An 18,108-nucleotide genomic window follows, 5' to 3' on the forward strand; every position below is an offset into this window, starting at 1 on the left:
AGCTTTATACGCGGGCATGTTTAGTGCAGTATGTCAAGAGAATGAAAGAAAACATTGTATGAAAAAATAGCAAATACGTAAAAATTCATACCTGTCAGCAGACCTGCCAGGAATGACGTATAAAGCAAACGTCGAGCCAAACATTTACCAACTGATGTCCGTGGTTTCATCATATTTTCAGTCTAACGATCACAACGTATTTGTTGAACTGAACCATGATAATGACCAAATAACGCAATGCAGAAAGTAATTAGACCGCTCTTCAGCAGCGAATATTAATATAATAGTGCAGTTCTCTCAGTAAGCAGAAATTTATATAAGGAACATTGCTTCCGCATTTGCATAGCACAAAGTGCACGTAGCAGAATGCCAACGGCAGTGCTTACCATCACATTAGCATAAAGTTATTCTGCTGACCTAGAAATGCATGTATGCTTTGAAAACGTATAACAATGTAATGAGCCAACACCAAAGATTATAGTAATTGCTGAACAACAACAAAATCCTCAATACGCTACAGATGAAAGTCTCTGTATATCACAAATAATATTATGGCGTAAATTAAAGAAGTATAAAATAAATTGTGCTAAACATGTTGTATGCTTACTTTGTTTTATACTCAGAAAACAATCTCCGCGACCGTTGATTGAAAATCACACAAACAACAAGATATGAGATAGAACTTTACAGTATTAACAATAATATAGCTTCACACATCTAGAAGCCATTGTATAGCCGAAATGAAGAAAATTAAATACAGTTATTATTTAAGTGTGAAAGCAAAAGTTTGGTCAAATTATTTCATCACTGTTAGGCGCGTCTCGTTAACATGCAAATTTTCATGCGTTGGCCTTACCGTTTGTTTGTTTAGCAGTTATAGCTCTCCACAAGCGTCGGCTTCTAATATATATGAAACTTCTTTTGATAGAATTTTTTCAGCAATTCCGTGATCCTTAGTGGTGATAATTGTTATTATTGTAATGATGTATCAGGCATATTGCTTTTAGTGAGATTTTAGATTCACAGTCGTGAAAATTTTTCTTTGCTTAACGTAATCAAAAGTAGGCACAGTAAAACTTGTTTACCGCAAAATGTACGCAAATTTTTGTTCAAATTCTATGTATACGCTGACGTCGCTTCAGATTCAGTGGTTGTTGGCGTACGGTGAGCAGTGGGAGTGCATTGACGTAAAATTGCAAAATTGAATCTATTAACAGAATACTAAATAAATTAAATGACAGACCTGGAAAATTGAAATTAATTTAAAGCGGTGTTCAGCAATTTTTATGGAAAATTTAAAATTAATTAAAATACTCAACAAGTAGTGGAAGTGCAAAATGAACCGTAATTCATTTTGAATGCACGAGGTAGGTAGGATTACGCAACTGGATACAACAGATTCAGAGTAGGCAAATTTAAGATGCTGATTCAAAATGCACAGTAATATTGAGTGTAATGTATGACAGCAATTTGGTCATTCATAGGACATCGAGAACTGGATCACAAATGGTGATAACTTTCAGCCATGAAACATCCCTGACATTTGATTTCGACTACATGCAAGCGGTTCGTAGTGTGCGAACCACTGACGGTGGATCAGAGTGTACGATCCACCGTGGGTAAAAATCGCAAACGCAAATCAGGACGGCAGGTTCGAGTGTCGAAGATGTCGATCTCGAAGCCTGAAGTCCAAGTAGCAAGGCGGTGGTTGGGAATAAGAGAGGCGGAACGGTCGTGCCGTACACGTAGCCACCGCAACCATGAACCTTTTTACAAAGAAGAAACGTACTAGAAAGATCCGTAGAAAACACAAAGTAAACAATTAAAAATGAGCAACTTACCCTTCCCTGTATGAAATTCATAAAATTGCGAAATCTGCCCCACCCTCATGGTGTCAGGAAAGGAGCGGCAACCCGGTAACCACCCCTGAACTTAGGGACTTAGCGTGAAAAACTCCTTCGTTAAAAAACAAGGCAACATGCCAAAACTCTCCCCCACTCAACTGTCCAGGCAAAATGCAATATCTCCCTTCACCAAGCGGAGAAAAACACTAACTCCCCACACATCCAAGGTGGGCAAAGAACTTCAACGTCACGACAATGACAACTGACAAATAATGCGTTCCACAGTGTAAGCGATATATTCACTTGAACACTTTACAAAAGAGACTAAGAGACAAGAGAAAATTGACTTTACAAGATAAAAGTGCTTTCGTCATTCAGCAACTGGGTGAGATCTGTAAGTGTGCGCGATTCGGTGCTGAGAACGGACAAAGATGCAGCTCTTATGTTAGCCGTTACTACTGAACTGTACTTTACTTATTACAGTCGTATTTTGTACTGTATTAATTTTTGCTGTACATTTAATTGTTCCCTGTTTAATAATGAAAGATAGCTTTTTAACACTGATTCCAGAAATTTTGCATTCCATTCTCAAACGAATGTCGTAAAAGTTATTTGAAACTAATTTTCAAATATACCGTAATTGCAAAACAGTTTTGAAGTTCATTGTTATTTAATATCATTTTGGAAAATGTATTTCAATAATATAAAATTTAATAAGAATTGCAACATCAAATACTGCAGCTGTACGCAGTCAGACATCGTTAACTGAAAAATCCGTGAGCTGTGCACAGAGAAGTAAGAAAAGCATCTATATCTGAGCAAATCATATGGAAAAGCACTTAACCCAATGAAAGAAAAAAAAATCAATAAAAGAACGCGACCAGAAATGAGTCCCAAATTATTTCAAAAAAAAACATGCATAAATAAGAATTCATAACGCCGTTATGGTCAATTTTATTGAGATGTTTAAACTTTAATATTCACATTAACGTTCACAAGCAAACCCAGAAGTTGAATCTTAAACTGTTCGAAATAATATACTTCGTAAAGAAAACTTTTAAAAAAAATCACAAAAACGTAAAAGTACAAAATGGCACAACACGGAGAGCGAAAAATGTTACCTCCATCTGCACTGCAGTGAAAGAAAATTCTACTCTTCATCAGAATCATCGGATAACCATTTGATTTGATCCGGATCATCAGTGTCGGTGTCAGAATCCTCAGAACTGGTTGAAGAAAGCAAATCGATCTGACGAAAATAATGTTCTTGAAAAATTAACTGCTCACTCGACCCATGAATGCTGCAACGCACAACACTAGCTACCAAATCCAAAATCCAACCTAGAAAATCCCACTAATGCAGTTAAGTTTGAAATGCATTTTTGAAAACGTTCTCACTTACCACATTTTTTAGCACACATAGGGTGTACTGTAGCATTGCAGTTGGTATGCGCGCAGGATATTGAAGCGCCTTCAACATTGCACACTGCACATTTCTGAAAAATCATAGAGAAAAAAAAACGTCACTAACAGTAATCCATTTCATTTCAACAACAATCAATCAATCAATCATAGAGGCGATAAGATTAGAAAAGTTTTCAATAATGAATTAGTTGCATACCTGTTTCCAATATTTAATTAGAGTTTCGGGTTCACAGGACATCAGATGTCCTCTTATGAACAAGCCAGGAGAGTAGAAGAAGCAAATTTCGTGGAAAAACAATGCAGTACTGTAACGTTGAGTGATTGTTCTATTATTCGTCGGCTTGGACAAAAACGGAGGCCAAAAAGAAGCTTCATTGATACAAACATGATACGGCCCATACAGCGTGGTGTTCTGTTCAACCTTCTGGCAGAGGGCGCAAATTGGCGGTCCAACAAGAGAAGTTGTGTAAGGTATAGGTAGGAGAATTTTTTTCAATTTCTTCTGCCGCATACGATTCTGCATACTGACGTAATTTTGTGGAAGAACAATTTCCATTTTCAAGTAACTGGTCTGGTTAAAATTTGCTGTACATTTTCGAAACATTGTGGTCCGAACTGCTGCTTTGCGGGGTTGGCCATTTGTAGTTTTAACAAAACGCTCCATAATTTCTTTTACCCGACGTTCGTGATCTGCTTCTTCATACATGTGGTATAATTTCTTCCGCTTTTGGGACACTTTCGTATTCGACGCAGGCATTCTTCAAAAAAAGCAAAATTATTATTAGTAAAATGCAATGATTCGTGTTAAAAAATAATAAAACAATTTGAACATAAAACTAAAACTCTAATTTGAATAACCATGCAATAATATATGCATTATTTTAAGATACAAAAATAGCACCAGTTGAGTATTAATCAAAAGAACGCTGGTACATGATAATAATACTTCACATAAAAAAGATAATTCAACTTGTCAGTCATTTAGAACAATAAAAGCCGGCGTCAAATTTGGATCGAGTAAACTGTATTTAGAACATGAAAACATATTACCATGATGAAAATAAAATACTGCATACAAAATGTTCCATTAAAAATTTATAAACAAATGATCGTGATTGAAATTAATCATTCCATTGCATAATTCAATGTTCAATCATACTGTACCTGATTCACCTGATTTTTCATAAACGGTAGTGCTCACGAGAGAAAGTGTTCCATGAAAATTGTAACGTTCGTGAATGAATTAGAAAGATTAAACAATTTAACAAAACCCAAGCGATACGAAAATCTCACCCAAAACTGGTGAGTGACATAGCTTCAAACATTAAGCATGTTTTGAAACAACTTATTTTTGGTAAAACACTGTGAATCAAACAATACTACTAAAAATGTTGTGAATTGGTATAAACAGAAAAAAGTGATTAGAAAATGATTACGTTCAGCAATAAGACAATGATAAATATGAATGAATATAACTAAAACAAGAAGAAACGAAGTAATAACCAACAACTGAAATAGATACAACTAAAATATACGTGTAGGTGCTAATGAAGTCAACAAATTGAAACAAAAGTCTTCATGCAAACACTAAGAACTACCAGTTATGACCAATGAAAAAGCTGTGCTACGTTGAAAAGCTGAGAAAAAAGCATCGATAAAATTAAAATACAAAATAAGTTGCACAGAATATGATACATTAAGCACACAAGCATTTGCAGAGCATATTGCAAATAAATACATTGAAATTCATGCACATAACAACCAAGAACATAACAGTATTGGAAAGAAAAAGCACTGCTTCGATTAATTATTTTCACAACTGCAGTGTGATTTCACATTCTTGTAACTTCGATAATGCCAACGTCGCGTTACATTATGCGCGTAATTTCGTTAAACGAAATATATTATAAAGATATTTGACGAATATAATGGAAACACTTAAAATTCACTGCACGTTTTCATTCCTGGTTAAACAGACTAATCATCGATCAGTTTGTAAAAATTTACAGCATCTGTTACACAGAAAGTACGAATACAAATAAACACGTTTATTTTGTTACTCTTATAATAACAGCATAAAGCTAAATGTAGAAATGATTTATTTTAAATATTTATCATGCAGAATAGATTAAATATAAAACAATCGGCTTTACTCACCTGATCGGAGACAAAGGACGCAAATCACGATTGTGGCGCTATCCTATTACAGTATACATTTGTAACCTTGCTTTTCTTTTTCACGTTTAATAGAAAATTGCTTCTAAATAAACGTTGCGATAATATTGGAAGCATTTCAATTTTCATTCAAATTCTTTCGATTTCTACAGAAAAATAAATGCACAAGTTTTTAATAAAAATAATAATAAAATTGTAAAATGATTCTCAAAAGTGGACAGAATGTTCACATACATGTTAATACCGCATTTTCAGGTGTGCATTTTCAATTCTTTAAGAATTTTTTTTAACTTAAGATAATTTTTAAATACTTTTCTTGTTTAACAAAATAAATGATCAAGTCAATCATCTGTTTGTTCGAACGTCACTGCTAGTGATGATTTATTTGCTTTGCTTTCAAGAATGACAACTAAAAAAATGCAGATGCAAAAGCAAAACTGAAACTCACCATTCACACCATCTGCGAGCAGAATTATCTACTCCATAGCACTCGATTGTTAATAAATTTCAATTGACTTTATTTTGTTGTACAGAACACTGAAATATATTTTATACTTGACTACCGCTTGGCAAATAGCAGAGTTGAAATGAAATAATTCAACGTCAAATTGCCCGACACGACATATGACACAAGTGGAATTTTTCAACAATGAAAAAAAAAGAAGAATAATAAATAAACTTACGCCAAGCATAATAATAATAATAATAATAATAATAATGATAACTGATGATAATAAAGTTGAAACGGAAATCTGATATTATGAAAGATTTGTGTGGACTGGTCGTATGTGTGTGTTTCGAAGAAAATCCGTCTTCACAGTCCCTGAAAAGAAATGAAAAAAAAATGAACACTATCTTCTTTCCAACTTGTAAATGTCAAAAAAAAACTCCTCATTTCTCACAATTCATCTGACCCGAAAGCAAATGGCAAAATTGGCTAATCTCTACCGGCAAACTGATTGTTATGGATTAGCTAGGCCGTGGGAATGTGGTAAAAAGCACCAGGTTAGTAGAATTGTCAGTACGAATGTCAGAAAAGTCGGACGACTACACATACAAGCAACATTTTCTCCAGCTGTCAAAGGACTGGTGGTATGCGAAATAAGAGGTGTCGGTGTCGCTACGTCATATGATTTGATGTCTGTGTAGAATCGGATCAAAAATTCCAAAACTTTATCTTCATCAAATGAACCGTCCATTTTTCTGCATTCTGGACATAACTTGGGATAAGGAAATGGATTTTTCGGAAAACGTGGATCTTCGGTTTTGTCTCCTGACAAACGACATAATCATAATAAGAATATGAATAATATATATAAGCACCTTTCAAATGATAATTTGCTCGATTATGCGATGCCCACAGCCACAAAATTTCATCTTGCTTATTGTGTATTTGTTTGGACATTTTAACGGCAGAACGACCGAAATTTTCGGCACAAAAACGACAACCAAAGAAATGCTTTATGTATCCGTAAATTGCAGAGGGTACTTCAATCGGATTGAAATCAGGTACTAAAATGTATAAATCCATACAATTCATGAAAATCAACTGAACAGAAAAGATGTGAACAATAAAAATGAAAAACCAAAACTCACAATTATTATCAATCATGTAAGCATGGACGGTGAGCGTGTGAAAGATCAACCATACGCTACACGGATATCCTCGATATTGAGGACTGCTTCCGTTGCAAGCTACCCAAATGGGCTCGGTAGGTAGTGGTCTTTCGTATTTCCACTGTGCAATAGAAAATCACACAACTCAAAAACAGTTGCAAAAAATACGCACAAAACTTTATCATTTTACTTGCAATGCATTGAAGTGATGGCTCCATTGTTGAGAGGTGATCGACTTTTGAGAGTTCGCATAAACGGACAATTCAGACAACAAACTTTTCAGCCTCCATTCAAATGGCATGTACTGAAAACAAAATTAATTACATACTGGTTAGTGTATTAAAAAAAAATTTTTTTATTCTATGAAAAAGTATTTTGGCAAAAAAAAACAATGAAAAAGCTTTGTTCACCAAGTGAGTAGTACTTACTTTGGCTAGTAGGGCGAAAAATTTCTGCAGAGCGTTCAACGGTTCACCTTCAATAACTGGCCGAAGAGGAATTTCGTGTAAAATCATATAAGATATGCCCGATTTGAGATCGTTGATATGGACAAAAAAATTGTTCAAATTCTGATCAGCTCTAAATTTCAAAAAAAAAATATTTCGAAATAGTGCACAATTTTCATCCAACATTCCGTACACAACGACGTCAGTGTTAGGCGATGCAGGCGGTGAAATGTAATTTGGATCCGGTGGGGCTGGATTTTTGATTCCAGTCACTCTACTGATTGTACTCAAAATTTCTGCTCGAGACATCGATCCTCTGAAAGGGAAATTTATTTCAATATTCTTCTTAAGCGTGAAAAAAAAATCGAACCACTCGACAAATACTTACGTAGAAATGAACAACGGTCCATCATTCCCTCTGGCAAAAATCATCAAGCCGGGAGTATGCCTGACACCACGACTCGAAGCCATCGGATGACTCGGTTCCACCGGTCTGCATTCGACTAAATATTGGGAAGTCAAATCCAGCGTTATCGCAGCAGCCATTGAATCTTCGCGACTCTGCACCACAACAGCAATGTATTTAGCCCAGGGTGAATGATATTCAGGAACAGTTTGCGTTCTAATCATCAAAAAACAAAACCACTCTCACAGATACAAACAAACAAAAATAACACAGAGCTCTTTTTTGTTCTATAATAAGATAATATATCACTTACGGAGGAATAAAAGCAAAATTTGGCCAGTTGATCGGCTTCTGTTCGTTCCAATCGCCAGCAACAGATTTAGCTAATGACAAGACAATCGAATCAGCCGTATGCAACGCTCCAGCTGTCATTGGAACTCCATCCGAAGAAGCTTTAGAATGGTACTTGAAATACTTAAGAAAATGGTATGTTGATTAATATGAAAAAAAATACATTGAAATAATAAATATCAATCAACCTTCAAGCTGGGATAGAAGTATACTGAATTAGCAGTGCAAAGTTCTCGGTTGACCATGTTTGCACAATTCACCGCAGCTACTTTGACATATCTGTGCCATCCTTGAAAATTAATCAGTTTGAAAATTTTAATCACATACAATTTTGAAAACGTACAAATTAAATTTGATGACTAACAATGGCAAACATTATATGAAGAAAAAAAACAACATTTATCTTTTCCAACGGCAAATTGAATCGACAGATAATTAATTCATCATGCAGCAGTGAAATTCAATGCAGTGAAAAATAATTGCTTTTAGTTGGCAAAAAATAGAACAGCACAAAATGACAGCAATTTTAAAACTTTCAAATTGCACAAACAACGGAAAGCAATTAAGCTTATTAAACGTAATTGGAACTTCAAACTAGCTATTTCGTTTGCTAATGGATAAGACAGTGAACAAAAACTGCAGAACAATAATGAACATTCGATTGCTGATTTGAAAAAAATGCAAAAATAAAAATTATCGTTTCCACTATTGTAAACAACGCAAACCTTTTACAGATGCGATTTATTAAAGCATAAAGTAAAAATTTGATTTGAAATTAAATATTATATTTACCTTTCACACTGATTGCCATTTCGCTGTAAGTCGGTGCAAAATTGATGCAAGCACCACACCAACTCGAGTAGAAGTCGACAACAGTAGCGTAATCTTGATTATAGACGAACTGATCGAATGAATTTTTGTCCAAACTGTGCACTTGATCCGTAGCAGAGAACAAAGATTCCACGCCCACTTCGGCAAAAGTAGCCGCTGGTATAAGCAACAGCAATGATAGCAAGGAGAACAGCATTGTCAAATGACCACCACCAGATTTCGTCATAGTTGCTTTGTCCTGCAATGGTAATTTTTCGAAATAGAAAAATTGACCAATTGAATACTACTGAACGCGCAAAATTTCCACTTGACACAATAATGCCAACAAATAATAGTTAAATTTTTAGGCAAACAAACAGACAAATATAAAAACCCACATAAAAAAAAGTATACAACATTTTTGTGTTGACGACGGTGATGATACTGATTGATTGAAAACGAGATCATCAAATCCTATAGTCGAAATGTTATTCGACCCTGCGAGCAAACGAAGAGTACAATGACCGCAGAGATTGGCAATCTTGATCGAATGAAGATAATGATAATCAAGAATAATAATAATTATTATTATTATAAAATACAAAAAGACTAAAGCAGAAGAGAACGTAGGTCATGTAGAGAAAAAAAAATTATTGCTAATCAGAACAACAACTACAACTACAACAATTGAGTGAAATGGCAAAACGGTGCTAGAAATTTCTGATGAAGCAGACCAGCAGCAGCTTCAATAACTGCAAAACTGGTTGAACTGAGCAGGAAACAATTTTTCAAAATCATATTCAAACAAAAATTCATTCAACAATACAACAATTTTGATAATGCTCAAAAATTTGCAAAGTTGATGAAGCAAACAAACAGCTCTTATTATTTCTTGCTTAATCTTTTTTGTAAGCTTAAAAACTGTGTACTGAAATTATTTATGAAATAGTGATGAAGTAAAAATGTTCAAATAATATATTGCAATATTAGAATTATATTCAGAGTTGCACTTACATGCACAAACAAATGCTTGATTATGTTATTGTTTGTCGAAATGATAAGAAAATTTCTATTTTAAACATTGAATTTGATTGTTAATGATAGCCGACTAAAACTTGATTGATGCCTCGATGTGAAACTAATTAACAGTAGCAATAAAAATTATGAAATAAACAAATAAACAATCTGAATTAGTTGTTGTCCAACGATGCTAACTCATCTACTGAGCTTACTCTAACAACAGACAAACAAACAATCATTTTTGCATAAAGCTGAAAACTGAAAATAAGCAAAATTGAAGGCTAGCATTGGATATTCAAATTTCAAATACAGCGCAAGTAATATTCTACAAATTAAACAAAGAAAAAAGAAATTAAAAATCTATAAAAAAAATCAGCTTGAAAAGTGTTGCGTGATGAGAACAAGCTAATTGGTAAAGTGGAAACTTGTCGTCATACGTCTCCACAAATAATGCGATGCTTTTAATAAAATAATGCATAAAATGAAGAGCTGTTTGAAAAATACCAAATGCGATTATTCTATTACTATTGTCGTATAAGTCTACAAGAAAACTGTGATGCTCACTTGGCGAAATTTACTTCAAAAACAAGCGCAAAACATATCATTCTTATCCTACGAATGCATTCGCTTTACAGAACAATCATTTTGATCAAACCAATATTCGACATTAAAGTGATATACTAAAAAGTATTTCATTTAATTATCGTTTGAAATTTATTATTAAAAATTTTCAAGTTGATTAAAATTCATTTTGACACATCTCAATTCAATATGCTTCTTTTTTATCAGATCAAATGAAAATACAAGCATGATAACATAAATTATTGATGGTAAATTATTATGAAACGGAGTTTTTTTTACCATTCATTTTCAAACAAAAAGCAAAAACCTCTACAACAATACAAAATTTCCATTACTAATGACGAGCAGTTTTACACACGAACATCCATTTCACGCAAAGCACAAAGAATTGTAAAAATAAAATGAACAATAAAATTTACGTTAGATGAGATGAAATGAAATGCAACAATTGTCATTATAATAAAATTACAAATATGACAAGTAAATCACAGTTTAAATTGATGTTACTTTAAATTGGTTAATTCAAGGTCTATGATCCTGACATAATTAGTAATAGAAAAGGTCGATTGGAAGTGAAGATTAAAATTGCTAATTTTAATAAAACTGATTTCTTGATTTACAAAGCAAATATAGTACGTTAAAATTCAAATAATCCGACAATAGACTACTTACTTTTCGTTTTGTTGAACAATTTTTCAAATTCAGAAATTTGTAAAAGATCTAAGCTAATGCAGAATGTTGAAAACAATGAATAAAATTAAACAAATGTTACCACCACAATCACGTGTTTCATTTAAACATTAAAAAGCTTCCTCGTGAGAGTCCAGTTTGCGAATCTTTTCACAAATCATCAAAACCGCCGCACAATGCCATATAGCACATTACTTTTCTTGCTTTGCCCAACAGTGAATTAACTCAGATGAAACATTTTCTAAATTTTACCGAAGATATTGATGATCAAAATTTATCATAATTATTCTACGGATGATTGATTTTAATTTTTAAAAAAGGTTTCCCAATTATCATCAGAACAGGTTCAGAAACTAAAGCCAATGTACATTTTGCTCGTCAATCCAATTCGCAAGATGTAATATACGATTAAACACTTTTCAACTGGTGACATTTCTTCATCGATCACCAACAATTTCACGCATACATAGAGCGTGGAATTTTTGAAGAAAAAGAAAGAAGAAAAAACATCCCTACTCATTAGTAACCTTCGAGCGCTAAGCATTGAAAGTGCTATAAGCAGAGATGCACAACAGAGCACACACACACACGTGACAAAAGGTGAACTAACAGAACAAAAGCAACACACTTCAAGCGTTCCATCGAGAAAGCAATTCATCAATATTATCATCTTCTTCTCAATCGATGATAATACTATGACAGAGAAAGTGCATTTTTGCTTTTCAACAAAAACTTCCATCTAACAAAGAGCTAAATTGAAATTCAAATTTGCAAACATTGAATTTGTTCATTATTAAATAATGATGAAACCGTATTTGCACTTGCATTTCTACAACGACCCTATCACTTAATTATCATTAATAAGAATTCAAATAAAACCAAACAGACAAACAAAATTCATTATTATTTTTAAAAAATCTGCTGAAAGTTTATAACCAACAGTACTAAACAACCAATTTTTTCCAAATACAAAACCAAATTTATCAATACAAATTTCGAAAACATACTGTTTACCATTTTATATTGAGAAAATGAAGCATATATTTTGCATAATCGAAAAGCAACAACAGGAAATATTTGAAATTTTAAAACTTGTTAAATGTCAACTAAAAGTTAAATGAAATTTTCAAACTGAGAAACACTATCATCCATGCACACTTGGAGAAGAAGAACGTTAAACTCGCAAACAAGAGAGGAATCGTATTTAATAATAACAACGCACACCGGCGCGTAAACATGTCAACAAAAATTAATGCGACAACAATTAAAATTTGCTGCTTGGCGTGGGATGGGAGAACCGGGGAAAAGTAGTAATTGTGAATAAATTGCACATCTATTATATCAATGCTGCTCAAAATTTGCAATCACTTCCCACGCAAACATCCCGCATGCTTGCATCATCATCATCATCATTATATTTTACAAAAAGCAGCAATGGCCTGCTTAATCGTTCTGCTGTTGCAAAAATTGCCTAAAGCATCATAATAAAAAGCACTCGTTTCAAGGACTGTTTGATTCCAACCCCCTGCTTTCCCCCTCAACACCTACCACAATCTTTCCAACAACCTAAATTGTTACCAAACTGCACATCACTACCACCTTTACACAACTGCTTTATTCAGAATTAAACCTGGACTTATTACACTGGGTTGAGAAAATATTCTTTTTTTGTTCCTTTTTATACTAATTTTCTAGTTGATTAAAACATTTCATTAGCAGCTGCATATTTGGTAATATTTGGAAAGCATCTAAATCAGTGTTCAAGAAAAATCACGGATGAAGTCATTTTACAGGGTATTTGTCAAGTTAAAAATTTTCCCAACAGGCATGTTCCACTTCGCAGACAGACGTAAATTTGACATTTCAAGCAAACAATCTATTATTGCTTTGATTGTTTTCACATTATTACTGAATAATCAGTATGAAAATCTAATGTTTAAACAAAGGAAAAAATATACACATGCAGCATGCATGCATGTGCGTATGTATGTATGTAAACAATTATCGCTACACAATGCTCTTCAGGTCAACATTAGTAATACTGGTGTGGTAATTTTACCTCAAGCGAGTTATTGCAAACAAATGAAAATAGAAATATCTTACAAAACGGTTATTAACCAATTGGACATTCAAAGAATGAATTCAAAATGCCATTTATGACTTACAAATTGATAAATGATAAACAGACGACAAAAAGCACAAATCACAACTCCAAAGCTGAAGATGTGCCAAGTGAAGATAGTTATGCTAATTTAAATGTAGAATTCAATTTTACAATTTACCCATTGCAGATTTATTATGTCAGCCGATAATTTTGAAAACCGAAGACATTCGGAAGCAAGTGGAAAATTTGAAATTATTACGTTACACGATAAAAGTCCATCATGAATCTGAATTACGACAGTTGAATGAAAAGCACGACCAAGAGCAGCAAAGTGCAGAAAAGTATATTCATAAATTGTTGGAAAGTGTTGAAAATATCCAAAAAATACGAAAACTGCAAACATTGGAAACCAATTCTCCTCCTACAGTTGGAAAGGTGGAATTTGAACGATTATGTAGAGATAATAATATGTTGTTTGTTATAAATTTCTATTGTTCATTAAAATTTTTAGCGAATGCGATTGGAAAAAGTAGAAGTCATGTCAGTGAAAAGTGGAAAAGAGAAAAATTTTGAAAGAGCACAACAAAATGCAAAATACAATATGAAACTTACCGCTTTAGTTAAAGGCTATTTCACTCGTCGTCTGTTCCGTACGGATGAGGTGAAAACGTTGAGAATGATGTTCAACCATTTACATACGCAACTTGATTCCATGAACGATAACAATAAATTATCGCCAATTGAACAACATTATAAGCAGCTGGTTGTTCTTCAGGTGAGGAATTCTGCTAGAATAATTATTCTTATTGCAAACAGAAACAAAAAAATATTTGTCATATAGTTTGTAAACTGAGTCGAATTTATGCAAAATTAATAACACTATATAAGAATTTGAATGAGTAAATTTGATTTATTTTTCATTTATTTCATACTTTTTTTATATTTAGCATATGATATCATTAAAATTAAACAAACAATCTTCTACTCTATAATATTAAAATGAAGTGTACATATTACATTCTAAATAAATAAATATATACATATATATAATTAATTTACATATAATCTAAATATAATATTCTCCCTGAAATATTTCTTTCACTGTCTAATCAATGCGCACCGAGAAAATAATTGAAAATGCTGTCCACTTTCATAAACAAAATCGATAAACAATGTATAAGAAGTATCATTATACCAAAATTAATAATAATTTATTTCTGCCCATAAATGATATCGACAATGCTTAAAGACACAATATACTTATATCTTCAAGTATTTTAGACATATTTCAATTATTTAGCATAGTTCTGTTCTACAGCAAAAGCATTAATTGACGAAAATCATGCTTTATTTCTTCTCTTACGTGCAATTTATTTCAATTTTAAATAGCATGTCGAATGAAATTCCCCATCCTTAAAAATATTCTAAAAAGATTATTAAATAATGAATTGACGCATAAAAGGATCGTTTCCTTATTCCATATAAAAAATGTATTCTATTAATAATATTGTACATAATCACATTCTAGGTTACATTCGTATAATTTGAAAGATTAATATAATTTTTTCATAAATAATAATAAGTGCCCTATGAAATATGCAGAAAAAATCATTTTAGAAACAATATGAAGCTTTCATTCATTGTAATTCATTTCGTTAATAAAAAAAATTTGAATTGATTTTTATTTATACATTTGAGCTTACTTTGTTATAGGATATTATTGAATACAATAAATGATACTCTTGCAAACTGAACTTACAATAAAGTTAATTTAAATTTTTTCATAAAATGTATGCATGTATCCATCCAGTAAATACGCTGCTCAATTTATCCCTCCTTTTCTACTGAATATGAATGTGAACATTGTAAAACAAAAATGAAAACATACTATCAAATTATGTTCTCGAAATAACAGGATTTTATATTCAATTAATGTTTACTATTTAAATGAATGTTATCAGATGATGCTGTCTTATATGCAAAAAAAAACAGTGAAACTTGCTGCAATGGATGTTTAAATTTTCGCATTTAATTTAAGATTAAATTTATACTGACTACCATCAATCGAATATTTTTCACGCTGTCCACGAAAGAAAAACTGAAACTCATCTCACGCAGTGGCAATTCCAAAAATACAGTAATTTACGATAATCAAGTTGACAAATTTCATTTCTAAAATTGGTTGCTTTCAGGCTCAGTTGATGCAGTGGACAGATGCATATTCACGTTGTAATGGATGTGTCGAAGAACAGAAATCGTCCAATGTGCATTTGATGACCAAAAAACGGATCAACTGACCGTCAATGCATGCATCAATAACATACATGTGCAATTAAGTTCGGTTAACCAATCGCCGACAGTTTAATAACATATTTTCAAACGAGCGGAAAATGGAAATGAGATCAGTGCTTTGCGATTCTGCATGATTAATAACTAACAATAATTCACTTCTGATTCGATTAACCGACAAATGATTAAATACTCTTGAGTTGGGAAAATAAAATTATTTTTCAAAAAATAGCTCAAACAGCGTCTTCAATGATGTAGTAAGAAAAAAAAACCATTGACGATTTTTGGCAAAGTGCCGCTGATGTCATTTGGTTCGCCCAATGACAAATAAGGTTGTTGATCAAACGAATTTTCAGCAATTTCAAAATTGGCTATTTACAACTTGAAAATAAATTTAGTTGTATATTTGATTGCAACTCTAATTAAACGACCGGTGTCAACATCTAGAGGCTTTTCCTCAGGGTTAGGCGAGAAGAGAGGGGACTGGCAGAGCTTGAGTTGGATTAATATAAGAAAGCAATCACTCTGCATGTCACAATGAGCTGAACAATATTTCTTCTTTCTATCCGGGAGCAATTAGTTATCAAATGATACATTTCGAAAAGATGGAAAATGAATTGTAAAATTCATATGGAAAAACTGCATCCCAGTGGTGAATAATTAGAGAAGAAAACCAAAAACAATAAAATAGCACGATGAACAGAAAATGTGGGTGTATTTCAAAAAATAAAAAAAAAAGTTGAAATTCTTTCGCTTTTTAAATCCTAATTAACAATGGTCAAAGAAACATGCTGCACAGTTGAACACCAAGTTCGTCGGTACCTTGAAGCCAATTAATAATGCCCACGTCTTAAGGAAAACCATTAGCAAAACTGAGAACTTAGCCGACCAGTGAGGAAGCCAGATGATGATCCGTGACTGGCTTGTCGAATGGTTCGTTTATTGCATTCCTCGTTGAAATCACGTGGGCGACTGGCGGCAAAAACCAATAATAAATGATAGAATATTGAGCATAGAGTTGGTTCAGTTTGCTGATTTACTTGGCGCAATTTATTGCGGTTGTCTTTATTGAACAAATACGGTGCAGCTATAAGAGGACGCTCTGGTCGTACGAAAATTCAGTCTTACTTTCGACGTATTTCACTGCACACCATCAGCAATCACAACTGTTCACATCACTCTCTCCCAGACATATACACAACAACCACCTTATCATTTCACTACTCCACTCAACTTATAATCGTCAACAGTAATACAAAATGCAGTTTTCAGGTAACTTTTCTAATACACATTATATTAATAATTATTTAAATTTCACATCGCAATATTCTTTAGTTCTATCAACGTTTTTTAATAGCACTATTCCTATATGAGTATACGAGCCTCTGCTGAAGAATAATTTTAACATTTTCATTGGAAATTGCAAATCGTATTATGCAAATTAAATAACAAATCATAAAAATTCTAATGCACAATTGTCTTTCATCTTCATTCATCAACTTTAAAAAACATACATCGCATTATATCAAACTGTACGCTAATTCTCAACCTAATATCCCCAGACTAGTAGAACAATTAGTTTGTACTAAAAAAACGATGTATGTATATATTACAGATAAAGATAAAATTGTTAGAATGAAGAGTCAAATAAATTTCTCAAAAATAAAAATATCCACTAAATCACAAACTACATAAATGGAATAATCTTCAGCTGCAATCGTACTTTCATTTAAAAAAATAAGCAAAAGTTGTAAATTCGTGGAAAAATTATTTAAATAACTTTCATATTTAATAAATAAGGTCGATACTGTTGGGATTTTAAGAATTGAATCGATTTTCATATTAATTTCGCTATATATAAATGAAAATTAAAAGCTTGAAATCAATAACTTTAAACTGAATTTCAGTTTGCAAATAATATAATATTAAACTGATATTCATTACACGCTGGTAAGACAAAATGCTGAGAAAAAGTAATAACTGAAATTAATTCAAAATTTTTCACATAATGAATATTCTTAAACTTAACAAAACAAAAAAATAACAGCTTAATACCCATGCTATAAAAAAATAACCAGAAAATGAATAACAAATGCAGTTTTACCACCGCAGTTAATTTTATAATGACAGCATATTGATTATGAAATGTCGGTGAAAAAAGCAAAACCAAACCTCTATACTATAAAAAAGGGAAATTATTTTTAAAAGTCATTATCAAATATCCGATTACGCTACATTACTTATTAATAATGAATAACTTAAAAGCCTGAGCAAATTTGAATTTCAAAACCAACCTCTCAACCGCAAAAAACTATCCGGGCAAAAAAAACTTATAACTCAAAATTTCAA

General features: G+C 32.5%; 4 protein-coding genes across 4 annotated transcripts; 1 reads left to right on the forward strand and 3 right to left on the reverse strand.

Annotated features, from left to right (window-relative positions):
- Positions 1–1,116: 1,116 nt before the first annotated feature.
- Tsp_03366 (hypothetical protein) lies at positions 1,117–1,862 on the reverse strand. The gene is made up of 3 exons (XM_003379664.1): positions 1,842–1,862; positions 1,558–1,766; positions 1,117–1,207 (listed from the first exon to the last, which is right to left on the reverse strand). Exons 1-3 carry the CDS (start codon positions 1,860–1,862, stop codon positions 1,117–1,119), a joined length of 321 nt encoding a protein of 106 aa, XP_003379712.1.
- Positions 1,863–2,994: 1,132 nt separating this feature from the next.
- Positions 2,995–5,009, reverse strand: Tsp_03367 (conserved hypothetical protein). Its single transcript, XM_003379665.1, has 4 exons — positions 4,939–5,009; positions 3,466–4,027; positions 3,247–3,340; positions 2,995–3,185 (listed from the first exon to the last, which is right to left on the reverse strand). Exons 1-4 carry the CDS (start codon positions 5,007–5,009, stop codon positions 2,995–2,997), a joined length of 918 nt encoding a protein of 305 aa, XP_003379713.1.
- Positions 5,010–6,406: 1,397 nt separating this feature from the next.
- Positions 6,407–11,469, reverse strand: Tsp_03368 (putative sulfhydryl oxidase 1). The gene is made up of 13 exons (XM_003379666.1): positions 11,449–11,469; positions 10,405–10,419; positions 9,469–9,615; positions 9,057–9,333; positions 8,453–8,553; positions 8,227–8,378; positions 7,896–8,129; positions 7,692–7,823; positions 7,490–7,640; positions 7,252–7,365; positions 7,096–7,182; positions 6,768–6,993; positions 6,407–6,717 (listed from the first exon to the last, which is right to left on the reverse strand). Exons 1-13 carry the CDS (start codon positions 11,467–11,469, stop codon positions 6,407–6,409), a joined length of 1,968 nt encoding a protein of 655 aa, XP_003379714.1.
- A 2,044-nt stretch (positions 11,470–13,513) lies between these two features.
- Tsp_03369 (hypothetical protein) lies at positions 13,514–15,767 on the forward strand. Its single transcript, XM_003379667.1, has 4 exons — positions 13,514–13,598; positions 13,658–13,905; positions 13,982–14,245; positions 15,663–15,767. Exons 1-4 carry the CDS (start codon positions 13,514–13,516, stop codon positions 15,765–15,767), a joined length of 702 nt encoding a protein of 233 aa, XP_003379715.1.
- Positions 15,768–18,108: the final 2,341 nt, after the last annotated feature.

The sequence above is a fragment of the Trichinella spiralis genome (genome assembly GCF_000181795.1).
Source record: "Trichinella spiralis strain ISS 195 chromosome Unknown Scfld2, whole genome shotgun sequence".
NCBI classification, from domain to species: domain Eukaryota; kingdom Metazoa; phylum Nematoda; class Enoplea; order Trichinellida; family Trichinellidae; genus Trichinella; species Trichinella spiralis.

What these genes read in the sequence shown, in the direction of transcription:
- Tsp_03366 (XM_003379664.1), bottom strand. Translation starts at nt 1,862, where the DNA reads ATGAATTTCATACAGGGAAGG. An exon ending in TGAATTTCATACAGGGAAGG is followed by an intron (nt 1,767 to 1,841) that starts GTAAGTTGCTCA and finishes CTTTGTAAAAAG; the next exon opens with GTTCATGGTTGCGGTGGCTA. An exon ending in ACACTACGAACCGCTTGCAT is followed by an intron (nt 1,208 to 1,557) that starts GTAGTCGAAATC and finishes TTCTGTTAATAG; the next exon opens with ATTCAATTTTGCAATTTTAC.
- Tsp_03368 (XM_003379666.1), bottom strand. Translation starts at nt 11,469, where the DNA reads ATGAAACACGTGATTGTGGTG. An exon ending in GTATACTTTTTTTTATGTGG is followed by an intron (nt 9,334 to 9,468) that starts GTTTTTATATTT and finishes TTACCATTGCAG; the next exon opens with GACAAAGCAACTATGACGAA. An exon ending in TTTTCGCCCTACTAGCCAAA is followed by an intron (nt 7,366 to 7,489) that starts GTAAGTACTACT and finishes TTTTGTTTTCAG; the next exon opens with TACATGCCATTTGAATGGAG.
- Tsp_03369 (XM_003379667.1), top strand. Translation starts at nt 13,514, where the DNA reads ATGCCATTTATGACTTACAAATTGATAAATGATAAACAGACGACAAAA. An exon ending in CAAAGCTGAAGATGTGCCAA is followed by an intron (nt 13,599 to 13,657) that starts GTGAAGATAGTT and finishes TACCCATTGCAG; the next exon opens with ATTTATTATGTCAGCCGATA. An exon ending in CTCCTCCTACAGTTGGAAAG is followed by an intron (nt 13,906 to 13,981) that starts GTGGAATTTGAA and finishes TAAAATTTTTAG; the next exon opens with CGAATGCGATTGGAAAAAGT.
- Tsp_03367 (XM_003379665.1), bottom strand. Translation starts at nt 5,009, where the DNA reads ATGTATTTATTTGCAATATGCTCTGCAAATGCTTGTGTGCTTAATGTA. An exon ending in TAATTAAATATTGGAAACAG is followed by an intron (nt 3,341 to 3,465) that starts GTATGCAACTAA and finishes ATGATTTTTCAG; the next exon opens with AAATGTGCAGTGTGCAATGT. An exon ending in TATGTGTGCTAAAAAATGTG is followed by an intron (nt 3,186 to 3,246) that starts GTAAGTGAGAAC and finishes GGGATTTTCTAG; the next exon opens with GTTGGATTTTGGATTTGGTA.